Below are 16270 nucleotides of genomic sequence, written 5' to 3' on the forward strand. Positions count from 1 at the left end.
CATAAAATGTGTTGCTCTTTTACTGTTTGCTTCATTGTGGATGCTGAGACATTTTGACTATGGATTGTGGTAGTGTGCTGCCAGTTTTGCCCTTGGTGAATTCATTACTGGGTGTTGTTAGGCAGGGGCTGTCTTGGTTTTTGGTTGCTTTCTTTTTTAGAGGCAAAGTGAGGCAAGGAACAGTCAACCATTTTTTTTCTACTGTGAGTCAGGGCTTTCTACAGGCATGCAAGCTTGGTGTTCAACCGAGACACGTAAAATCAAGGACAATATCAGGTGGATCAGTGGATGGATTCATTGTACTGGTAGCTACGTACAAGGTACATGCACAAATGTCGCATGGATTCTAGGACAAGGTTAGCAGCTTTATCCAAACTGAGGGGCCCATTTTTAACTTCAAATAGAACCAAACAAAATCTTAGGACCCCTTTGACGTCTTGGCTTAGCAATGAAAAGGGTTTGTTCCTATTTCTCTGTATCAGGGTTCAAACCTCATTGTACATGCCTGTCATCCTCGTAGTGCCTTACATGTTCACTGGATTTACAGGATATTCAGTGGTCGTGGGATTAGTCGTAATGCGCGCAAGCTGGCCCAGACACCCACATAAATCAAAAAAAAAATCTCTGCGCTCCTTCTAGTGTACAGTGTACACTGGGCTGAAACATACATGCTTGGAAGAACTTTGGAAGGATATATCTTTCTGCTACTCCAATTCACTGACACAGCTAGGTTTAGTGCTCTGTTTGAAAGAAATAGCAGTGATTGCTCATCTCTAGCGTGAGTTCCTTGTTATGATTCTTATTACAGAATTGCAATAACTGTGGCTGTCTGGAGCCTGAAACAATTGCGAGTAAGCGAAGAAGAAAGAGAAAAATAGGAAATTGTAATAATATATAAGCATATTATGCTCCATTTTATACACCAGGGGTGAGTAAAAAAACCAATTAAACCAAGAAAAAAAAAAAAAAAAACTGAATTAACCGATTAAAAAATCATAAAAAAATTCCGGTTTGGTTCGATTTCAGTTTCTAAAGTCTGAAACCGATTGAACCGAACCGAACCTAATCGGTTCAACCAGTCAGCACTTAAAAAAAAAGTAAGTATAAATACAACATTTTCTAACCCTAAAATCACATTTAGCAGCCGCCCCTCTGCATATCACTCCCTCCCTTTAGCCCTCTCCTTAGCCCCCCCTTCTTTGTATATCCCTCCCCCTTGTCTACATATCCCCTTTCTCTGCATATCCCTCTCCCTTCCCTCTAGCCCCCTTTTCTATGCATATCCCTCTCCCTTCCCTTTACTCTTTGTAAACATAAAATTATAAGCTTTATGGGGTGCTTGTATGATGTGGGTAAGTGTCAAGTGGTGGATTTTTTTTCCTTTCATTACCCCTCTTTTTTTTTTCTATTGTGTTTCTTATCTTTTACTGGCTTGTGTGGCTGAGGGTTTGGACAATTTATTCATACAAGTTTTAGCCAACGAACATTATATCTTTTGTTTATTGTGCGCAGTAGAAGTTTTGATTTGGAGGCTCTTGTTTTAATTGTGGGTGGTCGGGACATGGAGCATCAAAATGCCCAAACAGTGAAGATTTCTAGTTGCCTTCTTTGACGTAGGAATTAGGGATTTTTTTGGGACTGTGAACAAGTTGGAATAATTTCGGTTTGAACCGGTTTGGAAGGGAAAAAAACCAAACCGAACCGAACCGAAATTAATCGGTTTGAACCAGTTTTGGTTCAGTTCGGTTCAAAAAATTAAAAGAAAAATATTTCAGTTTGGTTGTTTATTTTAGTTCAAAACCGAACCGAACCGGAAATGCTCAGCCCTATTATACACTCCTTAACAGATTAGTCCTAGACCTTCTAGCTCTCTCTAAACTCTCCCTATGCTTTCTTCGGTCTAACTGATCCATCCCCTTCCATGCCGTGTAATTGAGTTTCCATGCTACGTAATTGAATTTATCAAATTCATCACTGTGAATGAAATGCTAGAATTATATTTCCAAGTACAACATTTAGAAAAAGTAAGAATTTCTCATTTTACTTTGTGAATATAAGTGCGAATCTTTACTTTATTATAGGCTTGGGGAGAAATTAGCAATATCCTTGAAGATCGGGTATTTAGAGAGTGTTTAGAAGTGGTAGTGGTTGTTTTTTCAAATAGTTTTTCATGCCGAAAAGCATGCCAATAATGTTTTTTTATTTTTTAAAAATTATTTTTGACATCAGCACATCAAAACGATCCAAAAAGTACAAACCGCACTCAATTTTAACAAAAAAAAAATTAAAATTTTCTGAAAAACAGATTCAACCTCAATCCTAAACAGACACCATTCGTTGATGACTATGTAGGCTGGTTGCTGATTTACAGTTATCCAAAGAAAAGAAAATGATTCAAAAGTCGTAGACCCCGTTTTGGCAATGACAAGCAGAATTTCATGAAATTTAAAATAATAATATTGTTTTAAAATATTTTTTTATAATTTTTTAATTATTTTAATGTACTAATATTAAAAATAAATTTTTTTCAAAAAAATTAAAAAACTAATATATATATATATATTATTTTATTTTATTTCCAAATAAAAAAAAAAACTTTCAAAACTATTATTATTTCCATCCCAAATAACCAGAACTCTTAAAAGGAGAAGGATCGTACCAGCTATATTTTTTATTTTGCCCCTTAAAAACATGTACATACACTTAAATTTTACTCTAGGTCGACCCAGTTCAGTGCATTGGTTTGACTTCACTTTGAATAGTGAACTGGACTTTGATTATTATTATTATTATTATTTACCCCCTTCCAGCCTTTCAGGGGCTTCGATTAGTCTTTGACTTCTGATATGTTTCTTTACCATGTCCTCTGCATCAGATTAGTTGATCGTTTTAATTAAGAAATTAATGGTGGCTGTCCTAACTTGTATAAGTCCAGGCCCAGACAAGACCTGTTAATACTTTGCTTGCTTCAAGTAGGTATAGTCACTTAAAATCTTGCGCCATCGGACAATTAGAGCAAGTACTCCAACTCCACATATATTCCTCCACGTTTCCATTACTTAAATCGCCAATGATTGTAGCTCTCCTATACAATTCCATATATATATATATATATTGAAGCTTGCTTGCCTGGCTGCTAGCAACAACATAGACTCCATTCTCTCCCAGAACCTTTCTCCTCACCTCTTCAAAACTCCCCTTTCAGCATTCTATCCTAAATCAAATTTCAACACCATTCTCTCCCTATGCTCCTTCTCTCTTCTTAAAAAAAATAAAAATTACGCAAAGTGCTTGCTGGCTCATGGCAACCTCTTACGCTTTGTTGCTCTGTTTCTCACTCTGTTTCTCCCACATTTTTATCACTACTTCACGAACTCATTTTCTGCCTTTAACTCACTCCCTCTCCAAAACCCAATTCACCTCCACCCACCACCTCATCAAATCCACCTCCACCAGCTCCATCACCCGCTTCCGCCGCCGCCACCACCAGAAGAACACCCACAACCATCGTCAAGTCTCCCTCCCTCTCTCCCCCGGCAGTGACTACACTCTCTCCTTCACTCTCGACTCCCAACCCATCTCTCTTTATCTTGACACAGGAAGTGACCTTGTTTGGTTCCCATGCCAGCCTTTTGAATGCATTCTTTGTGAAGGCAAAGCTGAAAACACTTCTCTAGCTTCCACTCCACCACCTAAACTCTCCAAAACCGCCACCCCAGTATCTTGCAAATCATCTGCATGTTCGGCTGCACACTCCAACCTCCCAAGCTCCGACCTTTGTGCTATTTCCAACTGCCCGTTAGAATCCATCGAAACATCTGACTGTCAAAAACATTCTTGCCCGCAATTCTATTATGCTTATGGCGATGGCAGCCTGATAGCTCGCCTATACCGCGACTCTATTAGTCTACCGTTAAGCAACCCAACAAATCTGATAGTCAATAATTTCACATTTGGCTGTGCCCACACCGCGCTAGCCGAACCTATTGGAGTTGCTGGGTTTGGCCGGGGAGTCCTTTCTTTGCCTGCTCAACTTGCTACATTATCTCCCCAACTTGGGAACCAATTCTCTTATTGTTTGGTGTCTCATTCCTTTGATTCAGACCGACTTAGTCGGCCGAGTCCGCTCATCTTAGGAAGGTATGATCATGATGAGAAAGAGAGAAGGGTAAACGGTGTTAATAAGCCTCGTTTTGTATATACTTCTATGCTCGATAATCCAGAGCACCCTTATTTTTATTGTGTTGGACTTGAGGGTATTTCTATTGGTAGAAAGAAAATCCCGGCTCCAGGGTTTTTGAGGAAGGTTGATGGAGAGGGGAGTGGTGGGTTGGTGGTGGATTCAGGGACTACTTTTACTATGTTGCCGGCGAGTTTGTATGGCTCGGTTGTGGCAGAGTTTGAGAACCGAGTTGGGCGAGTTAATGAGCGAGCTAGAGTTATTGAGGAAGATACTGGATTGAGTCCTTGTTATTATTTTGACAATAACGTGGTGAATGTGCCAAGTGTCGTGCTGCATTTTGTGGGGAATGGATCCAGTGTGGTGCTTCCTAGGAGGAATTATTTTTATGAATTTTTGGATGGTGGTGATGGAAAGGGGAAGAAAAGAAAGGTTGGGTGTTTGATGCTGATGAACGGTGGTGACGAGGCTGAGTTGAGTGGCGGACCGGGGGCCACGTTGGGGAATTACCAGCAACAGGGGTTTGAAGTGGTTTATGATTTGGAGAATAAAAGGGTTGGGTTTGCAAGGAGGCAGTGTGCATCTTTATGGGAAACCTTGAACCAGGATTAACAATTAAACCTTAAGAGGGTTTAAGAAGTCCGAGGTTTTGGGTTTTGTTCGTACAAGTTTAGTTCATATTCGCATTTCACTTTTTTGCTTTTGGCATTGAACTCAATAATGTCCATTGAAATGTTTATTGCTTGGCAAATAGGAAGGTGGACGTGAGAAGCAAAAGAATGAAATGCCTATAAAAAGCTGTGTAAAGTTGGTATATATAGTGGTTTTTGTAATTAAATAGTGTTCCAGGGATGGATGATGTATTTAGTTTGAGCAATGCTTTGTACATTTTCAATAAGAGCTGACAGTGACGATGCAAAACGTTTTTCCACAATTCCCTTTCTCATTTACTATGTGTTTGTTGAAGCTCTTTAAATCTTCTCCAATCCGCAGGCACTACTGATCATAGTTCCCAAAATTAAAATGGGATGAAGTTAACCTTACTGGAAGAAGGTAAATTTGTATCCCATAGGTCAGATTTTTCCATGAAGGCAATGATATTTTGCCAATCTCACCTTCTCACTATGTTATCTTGCTGCTGCTATTAAATTTGATTTTGAAGATCTGATCCCCAGATTTGCTGCACAATGTGGACCATCTTATGTTTCTTATCTGAATGGCGGCTACCTGTTGGACCTGCTATTGAGGTACATTGAAGATTTTTAAAAAAAAAAAACATGCATGGCCATTCAAAAGTATGAACCCATCCACAGAATTTCGATTGCTGTTCTTGGCTGACGTCTGATTTCATAGGTGTTCGAGTTATGTTGGAACTGTTAATTGTTTTATATATACTCAGGAGAAAAGAATCATTTTGGGATTCATTAAAAGAGATTTCTTTCTTAGTACATGCACCATGGCAGCATAATATAACACCACCAAGTTTACTGGAGTGAGTGAAATCTCAATTTTTACTGCATAATGGAGGTCATTAATTAATTAGCAGGAGTAGCAAAGTTTACTTGCAAATGAAAGCCTGTTTCAGTACTCAATTACAATTTGTTTCTTCTTCTTTATTGAAAGGGCCACCTCGAGAGAAGATGTGCGTGTGCAGCTCCCAAGGACGAGCTGGCATGGCAGTAGAGGAGGGTCAACTCAGTCATGCAAAATGCTAACCAGCTGGCAACCAGTTATAAGATGTTGGCTGCATATCAAGAGTGGCTTCTTCTGCGCAGGCAGAGCCAACCCGGCATCCATCACCTCGTTTTGATCCATCGATCCTGTAACTTTTACCATGAAGACATCCATTTCTATCTACAGTACGACAAGGATTCTAATTACTCCACAGAAGAACAAACCTTTTGAAATAAGATTTTTGAAAACCCTTTTTGATACTGAGTTCTTTATTTATAGTAACCAAATTGCAAGAATTGTGGGAACACTTCTTCCTTTTCTATTTTTTATAACAAAAATAATGTATCTAATTTTAATTCGATATCAAAAAACTTCAGTGGTCACTGCAATTTTTGCGGTATTTCCTCCTTTTTTTTTCCCTGTAAACTTTGGCTTGGTAGCTGAGTCACGAGTCAAGAGTCAACCACGCAGGTTGGCGGAGTATTACGTGGCAAGGAGAGCAAAAACGCCGCCAGGATCTTCTCTTTGTTCGGAGGTAGAAAAACGTGTTCTCGATTCCCCAAAAGCTCAAAAGCTCAAGGATTATGTCTCTGTATCTGTCGATCTGGATACAACTGGCTAGCTGTACCCATGCGTGCGTTCCTAGATACTTCGCCACGTGTGTTTTTCGGGTGCCATCATCTCGGGCCTGCGCCTCTCTCCTGCCTTTTACGCAATTTTCTGTCTCTCTCTTTTTTTCTTTTCTTTTTTTCTTTTTTGTGCATGTTGTTTGGAATTGGATGTCATTGTTTCAAGCACTGCATCGCTGCAACTGCCAGTGTTGGAGCCACGTTAACCCATCAAGGTCCTATAATTTTTAGAAACTTGCTGGTGCCAATACCCACCAGAAAATAAATAAATATATCAAGAATATTGTTATTATTCAGAAATGAGATTTTCTTTGAATAATTCCATTATTCCCAAGCATTTTGATAAAAATGTCGAATCCAGATAGAATGCGTCAACCGGATTCCTTGAAGAAACTCTTGGAAAAAAAAAACAATTGAGACTGACGCCTATAAAAGGATATATTAGGCAATTAGGATGCAAAATACAAACAAATGATGAAATGAGACCTCCTCCTTACCCCAAATTTATTTTATTAATCTATAAATATATTTGTTAAGCTATTTATATAATTTATTTAAAACAAATTCTCATTTGATTATAGCAAATTTATAATTGACTACTCAAAATCACATAAAAAAATACTATATAAATAATATATTTTTTACGATTTTAATTGGAGTTTATTTTATAGTCTATAAATTGAACAAAAATATATATTTTTATTCATAAAACATATTTGAAAGAACAACTTTATAAAATTATAGTTTTTTATATGAAATGATGGATCAATTATATAACTGTATTTAATTGGCTGACAATTAACAATTGTCACGTTTTAAAAATATCATATATTTAAATATTATTATTTTAAAACATAATAACTATTTTATTTTTACTTAAAAATTAAAATATTTAGTAAATATTACATTTTAAAATCAGGACAAGATTATACAATATTATTAATTCAAATCTTTTTAAAATATACCATACTATTATTCTATAAATACTTTTAATATATTAAGTAAAGTCCAAAATAAAATGATGAAACATGGGATTCGCTTTCCTTTTGTGCCCTCCAGCCTGGCGCCATGAAGTTGCCAGTTCAGCTGACGCTAACAAGTTGGTTGAGCTTCCCGCCGATTTCTCCTTCATTTGTAATGGATTTTGAGGGTTTTCTGAGTTAGGGAGTGAGGGAGATGTTATCCATTTACTTGGATCGTCGTGGGTAAAGAGGAATTCACTTCCAGGTAAGTGAAATGTTTTTAATAATTTGAATAAAAATCAAGTTGATTCCTAGACCCAATAATTTCACATCCTCGTAAGATTTTATATTTTATTTGATGGTTTATATTTAGATAGAGATCGAAAATAGTGTGTGCAAAACAGAGACTATCGAATATATTGTTTGGTCGATTTTTTAATTTAATATATATAAAGATAATTCAGGCATTTTATTATATTTGAGAATTTTATTAATCATGATATAAACTGTAATTTTCTATAAAACTTGTAGGTATAATATCGTTTTAATTTTTGTTTTTTTTGCTAAGGAAAAATGTCAAAAGTGCAAAACAAAATATTTTTATTGTTTTTTTTATTTTATGATATTTTAAAGAGATTAGTTTAATTTTTATTGAATTTTTTTCATTTTATATTTTATATATATTTTATATATCTTAAAAAAAAAAAATTATAAAAATTTAAATCATTTATTATTAAAATCAACAATGAGTCATTAAGATTAAAATAAGTGAAAACATTTAAAATAAAAGGGACAATTAATGCAAAACATTTGCATTTGTATCTATTTTTTTATTTTTACTATGAAGATTAACTTTGTACTTTTAATATTTAATTAGTGTCAATAATATTTTTTTATTTATAAGTTCATAAATTTCTTAATTTATTTTATAATATACAAATAGCATATTTTTATCTCTCAATTAAAAAAACTATTTTAAACATTGAGCCTCACAATTTATTTTGATTATTTTCTATAAAATTATCGCGATATCAAATAAATATATTGACATTAAATTGGTGCTCGATTGAGCTTCTATTTTTTATATTATATAATTAAATAAAAATAATTTTATTAAATTTAATAGAGTCCATGACTCGGAATCGCGAGCATAACAGATTAAATTAAATTGATTCAGGATCGATTTAATATGTTAACATCTCGATTTTTTTAAGAAAATAAAAGATGATTTGATTTGAAATCTAAGCTAGTCAAAGAAATAAATCAAGAGATTTTAAAGTTGACATATTAAGTCAGATTTAATAATATTATCAAAGAATATTTCATGGCATGAGTATTTTTTTTGTGTTAAAATAATTTCTTATCCGACCTACAATAAAATGCTTATCTAGTCAACTTCAGTAGAATCATTGAATATTTTCTCTATAAAGAACAGCAATAGTTTTAAGAACTTTAGGTAGTATTTGTTATTATAATAATTATTGTTTTTTTAAAGTATTTTTTTGCTCACAAATACATTAAGATGATATATTTTATTTTTCATGATTTATTTTAAACTCAACACATAAAAAAATCTAAAAATATAAACAAAATTTAATTTTAAATAAAAAAATTAATAGGTTACTACCCATTTAAACTCTCTAAATATTTGACAACTTACAATGCAAACTTATTTAATCGTTCGGTAAAATTGATTTCCCCCCTTTCATAAATAATTTAAAGATAAAATCTTGGAACTCATGTAGTTTTTCTGATTCTTGCTCCTAGTATTCTCCGAAGCTATTTCATCATTACGTGTATGTATATGTACTATACATAACGGGAGATAATCACATTGATCCCCCAAACCTTTAGCTTCTGATTCTTTACCTTAAAAACAAAGTTTATTCATCCTTCCTAGCACAAGAAGGAATTTCTGATCTTGTACCTTGTAAAATCGAATCCATGGAGATTCTGTCTTCTATATTCTAAGATAAATAAACAAAAAAAAGTAACGTCATCCCTTTGTGATCACAAACGTTAGCCAAATTCTTTTATTGACGTTGCTTGGAAATACAAAATTTTCAAATTTTAATTCATACTTCATGAAACTAATACCGTAAAGATTATTTCTATAAAAAAAAATCCTATAAAAAGACTTGGGTTTTTTCTCTCTGGGGATGGGCTGCTAATAGCCGTATACGGTCATCAGCATCGCCTGTGTGATTGGATCATGCTTATCAGTCAAGTCTTTAGCCTTAGACCCTGGACCTGTGGATGGGCCAGAGTGGGCTATTTCTTGTTTTTTCTGGGCTTTTAGGAAGTTTGAAGAGAATTTACCGTTAAAAGTTCTTGGCACCATATATATGTCTCCCCCCCGCCCTCATGCCATGTTTACTTAACAATCTTTACTGTTGCGTGAAACCTCCATAAATTTGTTTGCTTAACAACATGAAAAAAGAAGAAGAAAGAAGAGGTTACTTGGTAACGAGATATTCCAAAGAGAAAAGTTAGAACCCAATCGTGAAGACCAAGTAAGCATTGCATTTCATTCGATGCTTTCTTAATTATTTAATATTCTGCAGAGTTTTCGTTCTCCTCCGTCATTTTGCTTCTTCTTCTTTTTTTTCCCAGCCGTACACAATACGTACAGTTCTTCTCTTCATTTCTCTCTGTTAAAAGCTGTCATGTTCACTTAACTTGGACAAGCTCAAATTATTCCGTCTCTTTCCGCTTCAACAAATATTACTCTCTAATGGTTGATATGGATTTGTTCATGTAAATTTATTTATTTATTATCACTCTTGTTTTCATTGTAAGCTGTAACCAGTTTCCTTTATTGTGTGCCTTAATAGTTTCAGTGGTACCTCCACCTTTCTCTCTCTCCGTAGCAGAGTTTGATTGGATGGCTTGAGAGATGATATCTTGAAATTTGATCAATTCTCTATTACATTTGAGCTTGAAATTGATCTCTTAAACCCTGCACTAGAATTTTGATAGCAAATGACATTGCAAACGCCAGACTAATAGAGCGAGACCTTCGAATTTTGGTTTTTTTTGTCCTAGATAGGCCATATAATAGTTTCTAGATGGGTAAATAGAATTGGATTCTGCAGAAACAGATTTTAATGATCTTTTGTCGATAAGTCTTTTCGACGTGTGCACGCATTGAGGTGAATGGATATCAGCACATATGTTTAGACCAACGGAGACTTGCCGGGACATAACCATCTCGAGAGGCAGTGGAGAAGGTGAGGAAACTTCGGACTTGAAGAGATCTCAATTTACACAAGGGAGGGAAAAATCAATCCATCCACCCATTGAATCTCATTGGCTTCTCCGTTCTCCAGGAGAAAATAAGCCATCTTCATTGCCTAAACAAGGCATCAAGTCAATGTTAAATTACCCTCTCAGGATTCGGGACTCCTTGAAGAAACTTGGAAAGAGCAAAAGCTTGCGAGTAGTCCTTGAAGGAGTTCATGATCCAAAAGATGAAAAGCTTATCGATTCTTTCCGCGAGCTGCTTTTTGTTGAAGGTCATTTGACGGGGAAGCACAATGATTATCATACTCTTTTACGGTAAGTTTGATGGTATCAGTTTTAGTTTTAATGATAAATTACACAGCAATATTCTTAGTTTTTGACCGCTTATTCTACCATAAGTCGATGGTGTTTAACGTTATATGCGTGTCAGGTTTCTCCGAATGAGAGACTTTGATTTTTCGAAAGCAAAGGACACATATGTGAATTATCTCAAGTGGCGTGAGGAATACGGGGTCGATGCAATTCCGAAGGTGAAGGCCGAATTTATCTGTTACCATACATCGTTTGACATTCAAACCCAACCTTCCCTTTAAATTCGACCTCCACCGAATCCTCGATCTTAACAAGGCTCGACTCTTGCCTGTGTCTGTAAATTCTTCAAGGGATTCATTTGTTTCGAACTCACTGCAGGAATTCAAGTTCGAAGAATATGCAGAAGTAAAGAAATGTTATCCTCACGGATATCATGGGGTTGATAGGTATGGAAGACCGATATATATCGAACGGATTGGAATGGTAGACATTAATTCCCTGGTACAGGCAACTACCATTGAAAGATTTGTCAAGTATCACGTGTCCGAACAGGAGAAGACATTAAATTTGAGGTTCCCTGCATGTTCAATTACAGCCAAGAGGCATATAGCATCCACCACAAGTATCTTGGATGTGAAGGGAGTGGTGAGTGTCATCTCCTATACTTGTGTCTTGCAAATTATTAGCTCTGAGAATTAAGAGTTACTGTTGATGTCGGGGGAACCATGAAGTTTTCTTGATACTAATTTTAGTTCCAAGCTTTTCTGTGGCATGTCCTGATCAATAGTTTGATTCTTGCCTTTGCTTAGGGCATGTCCAATTTCTCAAAGCCTGCGAGATGTCTCTTCATGGAAATTTTGAAAATCGATAGCAACTACTACCCAGAGGTAATATTTTTGTTTAAAGTTTTAGATTTGTGAAGGTTTTAGGTACCTTTTAGTATTATAATAATTATTATATTTTTAAAAGTATTTTTACTTGAAAATATATGAAAATAATAATTTTTTTATTTTTTAAAATTTATTTTTAATATTTTCATATTAAAATAAAAAAATAAAAAATAATTTCAAGCAAAACAATTTTTAAAATTTTATAAAACATGGTTTTTTACAACAAAAAAACAAACAGGTAATTAAAGAGGTACAATCTTTTAAAATAAAGGAGAATGAAAAGAAAATGATATTGTGATATTATAACAAGTCTTGGACTTCTTGTTCAGTTTTAATTTTTTTTCTTTTTCAACAAGCATTATATTTATTTTGAAGCATCCATCTTTTCAGCTAACTCTATTTTACATCCAATCGATTTTGTGAAAAGGTTGCTTGAGTTTTTTTATTTTGAAAAATTAAAAGTAAAGGGACTTAAACTGAATTTGAGGAAAAAAAACCAAAAAAAAAAACATGCAGAATTGCAGACCTTTCCTTCTCCACCACCGTGTAGGCAACCTTTTTGAAGAATTATGCCTTCATTTTTTTGTCAAAATCTTTTGTGGTCCCTTTAGTTTGATAGTTATATAATTTAGTTCAAAACTTTAATTTGTTTATGTTTAGATTCCTTGATTTGAGAGAGTAAAGAAAGAGTGATTAAGAAAGTAGAGACGAGAGAACAAGTCATTGGTTTATTTTAGTAATAAAAATAACCAAATTTAATATAAATAAATTTCAAATAACAAGAGAAGTGTCAACGAAATGTTTATTTTAGCAACAAAAATAACTAAACTCAGTGTAATTAAATTTTAAATAACGAGAGAAGAGTCAAAGAAATATTTTTTAATTTTTATCTTGGTAGATTAGGTAGATTGAGATTCGAGAATTTTTATGATTCAGGATGATTTTTTTTATTATTATTAATTATAAGATGTTTTGAGCTTAAAAACAGGTTTATAGAAATATCTAGAGTGTTTCTTAAATGTTTTCAAATAATAAATAAGAACAAAAACATGAAAAACAAGATTTTCTAGGTTAAGGGCCTCAAGCACATTTTTTCAACTGTTAGAGGTGGTCGGGGGCTCACCAATGACGATGTGCTGCCTAGTTTTATTTGAATAGATGGTTGAATGGGCCTTGTTTTGTAGGCCCAAGCATGCATAACCTTTTGGGTTATGGCCCATGTTCCTTCTAATTTGACTTTTTGATCAAATGTGTTCCTCTATTATTATGAAACTGGGCATAATATATCTTAAACTTGCATTAACTAGTTAATCATGTGTGGTCCCCCTAATATGATTTGTAAGTCAAGCTAAGATGGAAAGTAAGTTTCGCAATTTGTGAGTGTTGAAGATTAATAAAGCCTTATTGAAAACTACAAATTAATGAATACCATGAATTACAAATCCTAAAATATTAATTTTTTAAATATATATTAATGTATTGATATCAAAAAAATTGTTTTCCCATTGTTCTGTTTGTGCAAAGCAGGATGGGGGTTATGCTTCTGTCTAGGAAGACCAAGTGGTGCTGTTGTCAAGCTTGGCATGTTCCTCATTCTATGAATTAATATTAATTAATAATCTTTTGCTATGGAAATCTCCAGACTCTGAATCGGCTCTTTATAGTCAACGCTGGAAACGGGTTCAGGATGCTGTGGAAAGCACTCAGGGCTTTTCTTGATGCACGCACATTAGCGAAGATTCATGTAAGGATTCTTCTCCCATTGAAAAACACAATTGCAGATCCCTTCTCCAGCTGCTTGAATCGCGTGTCTGTTTCAATTGCAGGTTTTGGGAAGTAACTATCTAAGCAACCTGCTTGAAGTTCTTGATCAAAGGTGGCAAGTTTTTGGCACTTGTATTACTGTTCTGGAAAGCATGTGCATGCTGCTTTTGGATCTGAATGTTCCTCACACTTGTTAGCACCACTAAGTTTTCCTATTTTCTTTCACAGTAATTTGCCAAGTTTTCTTGGAGGGAACTGCACATGTTCTGATTATGGTGGTTGCCTGTTTAGTGATAAAGGACCCTGGCAGAACCCAGAAATTGTAGAAATGCTTCAGGTTATCTTCTTAACTACCGTGAAATACCTTCTTTAGGGTAGTAGCGATTACTTCCTGTGAATATTTAACTTGTTCCCTGCAGTTAACTTCTATAACAGAGGAGATTTACAATACTGAATCAAACAGAGGTGTCGCTTCAGAGGAAGCTATGGTAATTAATCAACAAATTATTCAACCTTTCTTATGACACTTGCAATACTGATCAATTCATTGCCTGCGGGCTTCTGGTTCGGTGCTTTTAATATGATATGATAAAATTCAAACCTATCAGCCAACATTTTACTCGCTGAATAATGCAGGGTACTGGCCAAAATGAAGATTCCGGTGATGGAAAAACCGAGGCGCAGAAAATCCAGGCACTAGAACGTGCACTTGTGGACACCAACAAAGTGAGTGATATTCACATAACTTGCTTCAGACAGGAAGTGGAAATGCTGAATAAATCGGTTGTGTTGCAGGAAATCCAAGCACTGAAAACTGCTCTAGACAGCACGAAGGCGGTGAGCCTAGAAATGTTTGTGGTTTACTGCTGCCAATTCAAATCTCATCATGTTTTGTTTATCTAATCATTCTTTTCCCCTCACAGGTGTTGGAACGACTTGAACAACAATTAAAAGCTTTGGGAGTTTAAACTTATAAGCCAGTTAATTGTTTGTCGATGAACAATTTTCCTTAAATTAAATAAAAGTCGTTTGTCGATTATTTTTTTTATCGTCAAATATACTATTTCATTACTTAGATTTATAGATTCTCTCCCATTTTATCTTGGTTTCAACGTTTCCTCCTCCTCGCCTCCCCTTTTTATCACTATCTGATGCATTTTGGTGAAATTATAGAGAAAGAACGTCATCAGTCACGTTGATGAGGCAAAGTGGGAGCGAATTGTTTGGGCTAGTCCCTCTTTGCATTAAATGAATGTGGGCTTTGCAGGTTTGATCAAGCGGTTGAAGTTCTTTCATGGGATAAAGAATGGTAATTCTAACTCTTTAAAATTGAGATTTTTCTTCTTTAAATTTCCAACTCTTTGTTGAGGAATTTTAGTCCAAGCACTCTACAATTTAAAACTCTCAAAATAACTGCTTAAAAATGGTTTATATGTTTGGAATTAATTGTTTTATGACTATAATTATGGTGTACCAAAACATAGAACGAAAGAATAAAGAGAAATCTGACTCGAAAAGACTTTTTTTTCTTAATTTGTGAGCAAATAATTCAAATGAAATAAAGGATGCCTAAAAAGCCAACTAAAAAGCCAGGTAATTTCAAAACTGCTAGAACAAAAAATAAAGAGGAGATCATAGCCATGAAGATGGAAACAAGATTTCAAATCAAGAACAAACAGTGGAGCATTTGTATGCGGGGGGGGGGGGGAAAAAAAAAGAAATCCCAGAAAGGAGAACCATTGCATATGATTTTGATATCCTTGAAACTTTACCATTCAACCTTTGGCCTGCAAAAAAAAATAAAAAGATCCCTCGCAACCACCATACGAGATTTCTTAATAGAACTCGTCAATTTTGTGGAGTGCAAATCCATATAAGCATTGTGGGTATTAAGAAGAAAATGGAGACCTTTGGAATTTTACCACTCAGCCCTTGCTCTGCAAAAGATAGATCCCTTACAATGGCAATTCTGATTTCTTAATAGAACTCGCCAATTTTGTGCCCTTATGACTCCTAATCTGCTAGAGTAACTTCATTCCATAATGTAACATAACAGTCACAAAAATGCATGATTGTGGAGTGTAAATGTTTTCAATATTATGGATGTTTAAAAGAAATAAAGACTCCTGCACTCCATATGGTGACTAACCTCTTCAATCCATGCCCCTCGCGTTCCAACAGGTTGAAGAAGGCCGTCTCCACCACCAAATGCACAGGCAGACACCAAAACTTATAGGTCTGCATCATGCAACTGTTGTCCTCGTCACAAATCTTAAGGCCTCGGGCTTGATTCCCAATAAAATCTTGCGTTCACAGGAACTCTGTTTTCATGGCAATAGTTAGTCACAACAAACACCTGAAAGGACAATTTCACTATAAAATTAGACTTGGCAGATCTCTGGCGATTATGACATCATTAATTTGGATGGATTCCATCGATAATGAAAAACATAGAGAGAATGGGCAAGTCAAAATGAGTTCTTCAAATAATCTTTTGGAACATACTTCAAACTTAACTCAATGTGTTGAAGGCGATGACAAAACAGCGCCTAGAAAACAGCAGCGAACACCTACCAGCTCTTAGCCATGTTCAACCAAGCCGCCACAGCCAAGACA

The 16270-nt window shown here is 35.1% G+C and overlaps 2 protein-coding genes across 4 annotated transcripts; both read left to right on the forward strand.

The window, feature by feature from the left end:
- The first annotated feature begins 3171 nt into the window (after positions 1-3171).
- On the forward strand, positions 3172-5324 carry LOC118039047 (probable aspartyl protease At4g16563). The gene has a single exon (XM_035045614.2). The coding sequence runs from the start codon at positions 3302-3304 to the stop codon at positions 4790-4792; it is 1491 nt and encodes a 496-aa protein (XP_034901505.1). The 5' UTR covers positions 3172-3301; the 3' UTR covers positions 4793-5324.
- A 4522-nt stretch (positions 5325-9846) lies between these two features.
- On the forward strand, positions 9847-14936 carry LOC118039048 (phosphatidylinositol/phosphatidylcholine transfer protein SFH11). Of its 3 annotated transcripts, XM_035045616.2 has the most exons (12): positions 9847-9958; positions 10059-11003; positions 11119-11218; positions 11379-11645; positions 11810-11887; positions 13533-13634; positions 13717-13766; positions 13883-13991; positions 14074-14142; positions 14291-14380; positions 14450-14491; positions 14578-14936. In XM_035045616.2, exons 2-12 carry the CDS (start codon positions 10618-10620, stop codon positions 14620-14622), a joined length of 1338 nt encoding a protein of 445 aa, XP_034901507.1. In that variant the 5' UTR covers positions 9847-9958; positions 10059-10617; the 3' UTR covers positions 14623-14936. The 3 variants fall into 3 exon arrangements, with proteins under 3 accessions (XP_034901507.1, XP_073268242.1, XP_073268244.1); XM_073412141.1 differs by having other exon boundaries at positions 14450-14580; XM_073412143.1 differs by having other exon boundaries at positions 9865-11003; positions 14450-14580.
- Positions 14937-16270: the final 1334 nt, after the last annotated feature.

Source organism: Populus alba, chromosome 1 (genome assembly GCF_005239225.2).
Source record: "Populus alba chromosome 1, ASM523922v2, whole genome shotgun sequence".
Lineage (NCBI taxonomy): Eukaryota > Viridiplantae > Streptophyta > Magnoliopsida > Malpighiales > Salicaceae > Populus > Populus alba.